Here is a 7,500-nt window from a genome sequence, read left to right on the forward strand (position 1 = left end):
CGTAGCCTTCACACTCGCTATAAATTTTATATTCCTTTTAATTTCGTACTTAAAATTTATAATGTTACTAAGGGAACATTTCCCCCCACCCCTTGGATAGCCATGACCCTCCCCCCCCCTGACCTTAAATAAGAAAATAATCAAATAGATCTTGACTAATTCAAAGCTTAGCTAACCAAGCTAGTCCCATCCTGTCCAATCAGGATAGCAATCTTAACCAAATCTGACCTTGTGGAGGCTATATATTATATTTACTACAGTGTTCTGGCTTTCAAAACAGATTTTATTTTCTCAAGTTGTTCCGTTGCCTGTGTTCTATCCAAAAAGCCTATTATTTAAACCTAAACGGAGAGGGGAGCGTTGTCAAGCTGTCTTCTCGGCCTTGGTGCTTTGTACCTTAGAAAAGAGTAAGAAACCCCCACCATTTATACTCTGACCAGATAGAACTTTAGAACTGGGACGGGTGTCGTATTTAACAAATTCACAAGGGGGGTTTGCGAGCTTTGACTTGCTAAACTATAACGTATGGGGGTGGAGGATTGTTAATCTTTGCCAGAGCGTGGAAGGTGCGGAGGCTAGTAGCAGACGCACAGATGTAACGGTAAAATTTGCAGTTTCCTAATCAATTTGAATCTGATATAACAAAAAAACTGACATATTAGGCACATAACTTTTGTCAAATTCTATTTTTTTGGTTTTGCTAAATATAATTTTTTTCTGACATACATCAGGTCATGTCTTCAGGCTATATCTGAGATTTTTAAAATTCATTAGTTTATTTATTGAAAATGGCTAGCGATTGATTACATGTTGCTTACTCTCTTATCTATGTCATTCTTTATTTATTATTATTATATTTCATTAGTGCCCCCCCCCCCCCGCAAAAAAGTATACATGATAAAGGATAAATGTTATATGTATGTATGATTAATGTATACATGATATATGTATAATATTATATATATATATATATATATATATATATATATATGTATATATATATATATAATATACTATATATATGATATATATAGTATATATATATAATATATATATACAATATATATAATATATATAGTATATATATAATATATATCTATATATATACAATATATATAATATATATAATATATATAATATATATATAATATAATATATAAATATATATAATATATATAATATATTTATATATATAATATATATATATATATATATATATATATATATATAATATATATATATATATATATATATATATATATATACATATATATATATATATATATGGATATATGTGTATATTTATTTATTTGTTTATATGTATGTATGTATATATGTACATGTGCATATATGTTTGTATGTATATATGTACATGTGCATGTATGTTTGTATGTATATATGTTTATATGTGTATATGTATATACATGTTTAAGTATATATATATATATATATAATATATATATATATATATATATATATATATATATGTACATGTATAAGTTTATATATGTATATATGTATATATATATGTATATATGTATATATGTATATATGTATATATGTATATATGTATATATGTATATATTCGGGCATATGTACATATGTATATATGTATATATATGTATATATGTATATATATGTATATATATGTATATATGTATATATATATATATATATTATATATGTATATATGTATATACATGTATATAATGTCTATTTGTATATTGTATATGTATTTATATTATGTATATATATGTATATATATTTATATATTATGTATATGTATATATATTTATATATTATGTATATGTATATATATGTATATATATGTATATATGTATATATATATGTATATATGATATATATATATATATATATATATATATATATATATATATATATATATATATATATATATATAATGTATATATATGTATATGTATTTATATCATTATATATCTATGTATATATTTATGTATAATGTATATGTTATATATTTATTTTATTGATTTTTCTTTAATGAATGAGTATGAATAAGGTCACAATTCATAGTATTTAAGTAAGATTTAGCCATAGTAATTTCTATTAGAATTTCATGCATTAAAGTAGACATGTTCTGAAAAAGAATTAAGGATGTTTATGATAATACTTAAGATCATGATACGGATTATGGCTATAGTAAGGATTATGATAATGATAAAAAGAATGTTAATGATAATAATGATAAAATGATGACAATGATATCAGTACTATTGGGAATCTAGTGTTGGTTAAATTTGTTGAATAACTATTTTCATATTAATTTCCACACAATAATTAATACAATAATCTAAAACACCAAAGACAGCATCGACACTTCATCTGAAGGGCACCTGCATCATATTACGCAATACTATGAGATAGAACTGTCTGATATCATTTGTCTCATTGTGCCAGAAGTGGTGGAGACTCGTATTCAAGTTCGTTCTTTTTTTTTTCGTCCATTTCTATCGGTGCAAAGGATTTGAAAGTTGATGGTATTTCTTTTGAACTCTTTATGTTGAAAAAAATGAATGTAGTGAAGTAATGTCCTGAAAGAATATACTCCATATCTAGACCATCTCATAGATAGGATGGTATCTGTGTTACTAAGCTAGATTTAGGTTTGTAGACACAAGACGAGATAAGCTATACATTGAATAAAAGGGAGATGAACATGTTCTCTCATATTGGTCTCCGAGAATTCAAGTAACATGAAGAGATATCTCACATATTGGTGTATGAATTATTGTCATTGCTTGTTTTTTAAGGATAGTATGAATGGCATGCATTCTTCTCATTATCTCCTAATGGTACAGTACAGGAAGTAATGTAACTTGCATTATCTTACATTATTTAAACCCTTATCTGTTTTAGTAGGATGTGACATCTTATGTCACTGTACTTCACTAGTGGGGCATTAAAAGACAGTGTCTAAATTTTCAGTATTACTTTGCTAATGCAGAACCTTTACATACATACATGGAAATGCATGTATGCACATTCATACACACAGACACAGATACACACACAGACATAGCTGCACACACGGATGTAGATGCACACACGGACGTAGGTGCACACAGGGACGTAGGTGCACACAGGGACGTAGGTGCACACAGGGACGTAGGTGCACACAGGGACGTAGGTGCACACAGGGACGTAGGTGCACACAGGGACGTAGGTGCACACAGGGACGTAGGTGCACACAGGGACGTAGGTGCACACAGGGACGTAGGTGCACACAGGGACGTAGGTGCACACAGGGACGTAGGTGCACACAGGGACGTAGGTGCACACAGGGACGTAGTTGCACACACGGACGTAGATGCACACACGGACGTAGATGCACACACGGACGTAGATGCACACACGGACGTAGATGCACACACGGACGTAGATGCACACACGGACGTAGATGCACACACGGACGTAGATGCACACACGGACGTAGATGCACACACGGACGTAGATGCACACACGGACGTAGATGCACACACGGACGTAGATGCACACACGGACGTAGATGCACACACGGACGTAGATACACACACGGACGTAGATGCACACACGGACCTAGATGCACACACGGACCTAGGTGCACACACAGCCCCCCCCCCCCCCCACACACACACACACACACACACCTCTCTCTCTCTCTCTCTCTCTCTCTCTCTCTCTCTCTCTCTCTCTCTCTCTCTCTCTCTCTCTCTCAAGTACTAAAGTATGTCTTGTATAGCTATTACGATTTTACAGGGATTGATACAAGAATAAAAGCATTTTATTGTGTATCCAATTCAACTTTTCTCTTTTGTTTGATTTTCATTATCAACATTATTTTATTTAGATTAACTTGATGGGTGAAATGGAACTTCAATATAAAATTTCTTTCTTGAAAAAAAAGACTCCCTTTTTTCAAGAAACTGAAGCGCCATCACTAGGTAGATGTAGGTTGTCATGTACAAATGAGATCTTCTAGTTTATTTTTATTCAGGTTTGCTGCAGAAGCTTCCATTGCAACTACTTTTTCTCTATTCCTTGCAGGTATTCAATATGGATGTGGGTTCTCACATTCTTCATTTACTGCTCATACCATCTCTCAAGGAAACCTATTTCCGTTGTGAAGAATGTGCTAAACCAGAACTGCACGGACCTGACTCCCCCAGTGCCAAATCCGAACAATTCACATTGGTGCGACTGGAAACCCTTTGGTGAGTTGGGTGATGTGGCATTTTCAGTTTGATTTAATTTACGGTTACTCCATCTCTAACTTTTTCTATCTCTCTTATTTTATTTATTTATCAGTTTCTCCATCTCACCCTTTCTCTGTCGCTCGGTTTCTCTCCCCGTATCTCTTATTTTCTCCATCCCTCCATCTCTCCGTATCTCTCCTTTGCTCTATCTCTTTCTATCTGTCTTTATCTATCTTTATCTCTCTTCCTGACTTCTTTGTCTTTCTCTCTCTGTTTATATATATATCTCTTTAGGTCTCCTCGATATCCCCCTCTCTCCCTATTTTTTCCCTTGCCATTTTATCTTCCTTCTTTTGAGCGTCTCTTTTCCTCTTCCTTTCAAAGGAGTTAATGGGAATATTTTTCTCTAAAGAAAGAAAGAATAAAGTATCATAAGACAAGAATTTAAGAATGATGCTTATCAGTTACATTGTTCTTTGACAGATAAAGAGAATTCTGCAACACTCCTAGGAATGGTTGATTCATCGTTCTTATTTGCATATGCAATTGGAATGTTTATCAGGTAAGTGTAGACAAAGCTTTTAGAAATTGGTCCTAAAATATCCATTTGTTTAAATTGCTGAAAACATTCCATGTAATTAGGATGATTAAAATTCAATTTTTAGACTGCTTTAGTATACAGTATTAAATTCAATCTTAAGGTGTCCATTTAACTTCCAGCGGATTCATTGCCGAGCGGATGGATCTTCGAATCTTTCTTAGTGTTGGCATGATCTTCTCTGGTGTATTTTGTGCCATGTTTGGCCTTGGAAAGTCGTTTGGCATCCATCAGCTTTGGTTTTACATCTTGGCACAGGTACCGTCTTCTCGCCATCTCCTTTTAATAGATGTTGAATTACAGTAGGCATAGCATTAGTTTTATATACATATATCTGGAAAGCTATGATATTCTCTTTATCTTGACGCTAGGTTTAATTTACTCTAATAACATATTTTTTCCTCCTTTTTGAATAGATATTATGTGGGCTAATGCAGACCACAGGATGGCCTGGTGTAGTTACAGCACTTGGAAACTGGTATGGAAAAGGGAACAGAGGTAATTTATATATTTATATATTTTTTCTCCTAATCCTTTTCATTTCTTCTTATCATTTTAAAATTTAATGTTCATAAATGCAATACAATATCAGATTCCAGATATTGAGTAAAAAACTACAAATAAGCTATAATCTCGGCGATTTTAAAAGCTAACTCCTTCGACACAGGTCTCATCTTTGGCATCTGGAACTCGCATACGTCCCTTGGCAACATCTTGGGCACGCTCATTGCTGCTGCCTTTGTGTCAAGCCAGTGGAGCTTATCCTTCATCATCCCTGGCATTATCATTGGGTCGGTCGGAATCATCACCCTGTTCTTCATGGTCCCGTTGCCTGAGATGGTCGGTCTGCCAAACCCCAATGCAAGTTATGAGGTGCGTCATGTTTTGTTTTGCCGCAAGGAACCTTTTTTTTCTGGGGGAAGAGTGTGCAGGGGATAAATCTTGTGAGGCTTAGAAATTAGAGTGTGAAGGTAAATTTTTGTTGCAGCGTATTGAGTAGAGTAGTTGTCCATTTTTTTTATTTTTTATTTTTTATTTATGCTTTTGCTTCTCTATATGTATACGGAAGTGGGTGCATAACAGACTGAAATACATTTATGCATAGGTATATATATTCAATAAGAGATATATACTAGACTAAAATACTTTCATACTTAACCCAATCCCGACGGGCCTGGCAAGAACTGGCAACCTCCTACGCCAGGCCCAAGTAATATTACCTTGGGGACGTCACACTGGTGTGTCGCCCCATCATCAGGCACTTTTTGCCGTGTCACACGGGTGTGGCATCCTGTCGTCATTGGGTTAAGTATATACATTCAAGAATAGATATATACCAGAGTAGAAAAGCTATATGCTTAGGTATATATATATTCATGAATAGATATTTTTCTCTCCAATTTTCTGTGACATGAGCTTAAACTTGTGTGTGCTTAAGACACAATTGTATTGAAAGACTCACATGCATCAAGTTTACATGCAAACAGTACATACAGATTAAGGCCAATGAGTAGCAATATATGTACATATTTTTTTTCCGTTGTTTTCCATCTTGTATGCTTATGTCCAGCTGTAAAAGTTAGCTTGAGGTGTGGAAATGTAGTTGGTTATATAATATGCATATTTTTGAATGAAAATACAAATTTGCTTGAGTTTTATCCCTTTGCGCTGGGACACATGTTTGCCTAAGGCTGCTCCCGCTGGCAAGTTAACAAGCGAATGCAGCAACTATTCATGAGATTTCTCCGAACGCCTCTCAAAGCGATTCAGTGGTGTGATAAGAGGAGTTTTTTTGTATTACTTTATAGTATTTTCATGTTCAGGAAAATGTGTTAATACAAATAGAACTCTAAAAATTATATAGATACGTAGCAATGTAAAATGTGTTTAGTGGGAGAGATCACGACGTGATATGATGTAATCAGGTGGGAGCGAAAGATTCACATGACAAGATATCGTATCATCTGTTGCAAGTGTGTTAAAGAAAATACAAATAATAGTAAATTTATTCCAGGATAATTCCATTTGATACAAAAACAAGGTATTTGTAACTGCTGTATATATAGTGCTATTAAAGCTTAATTTTTTTTTTATGGAGTGTTTATAACTCCTGTACATACTGAATTAGTTTAATGTGGTACTATATGTTGCTGTGGGTGTCCTGACAGTTTCTTTGGGTGCGTTTTGTCCTTTGTAGCGCGAAGGTGAATCTCCAATACCACGTAGGAGGAACATTGAACCCTATGCTGAAGTTTCTGAGGATGAAACTGCAGCCCTACTGGATGAAGTAAGATGCTTTTCTCTTTATTTTATTAATTTTTAAAAGTCTATTTATTGTTGTTTTTAACTTATAGTGAATTACATCAATTCTGAAAGAGTAATCACCAAAACTGGAAGGACTTCATGAATACTTTAACCCAATGGCGCCAGATAGCACATATACGTGCCATGGCAAAATGAGCCCAAGGCACCAGATGCCATTTGTGCATGTCATGAGATTCTAATGTCAGAGTGGTTCTGCTTGTCATCAATAGTGTGTTGTTTGCGAAACAACTATGGCATAAATGTAATCTAATGATACTCATAGTTATCAATATCATCTGTGTAATATTAAGGAAGTTAGTAGGTTGATGTGTTTGGGTATGTATGCCTCTTGGATTTTTGCCCATTCTTAGAATAAATCTGATGTTA

At 33.7% G+C, this 7,500-nt stretch overlaps 1 protein-coding gene across 2 annotated transcripts in view; it reads left to right on the forward strand.

Annotated features, from left to right (window-relative positions):
* The window catches only part of MFS16 (major facilitator superfamily transporter 16), a 29,200-nt gene that overhangs the window by 14,672 nt on the left and 7,028 nt on the right, over positions 1-7,500 (forward strand). The window contains exons 5-10 of one of the 2 annotated variants that reach the window (XM_086554189.1): positions 4,063-4,229; positions 4,695-4,773; positions 4,932-5,067; positions 5,226-5,307; positions 5,477-5,682; positions 7,007-7,096. In XM_086554189.1, the coding sequence (XP_086410315.1) occupies positions 4,063-4,229; positions 4,695-4,773; positions 4,932-5,067; positions 5,226-5,307; positions 5,477-5,682; positions 7,007-7,096 (760 nt within the window). The remainder of the gene's footprint in view (positions 1-4,062; positions 4,230-4,694; positions 4,774-4,931; positions 5,068-5,225; positions 5,308-5,476; positions 5,683-7,006; positions 7,097-7,500) is intronic. The other variant, XM_086554190.1, reaches the window with a different exon arrangement.

The sequence above is a fragment of the Penaeus japonicus genome, unplaced genomic scaffold, assembly GCF_977035675.1.
Source record: "Penaeus japonicus unplaced genomic scaffold, GWHDUDI00000001_assembly GWHDUDI00000029, whole genome shotgun sequence".
Classification (NCBI taxonomy): domain Eukaryota; kingdom Metazoa; phylum Arthropoda; class Malacostraca; order Decapoda; family Penaeidae; genus Penaeus; species Penaeus japonicus.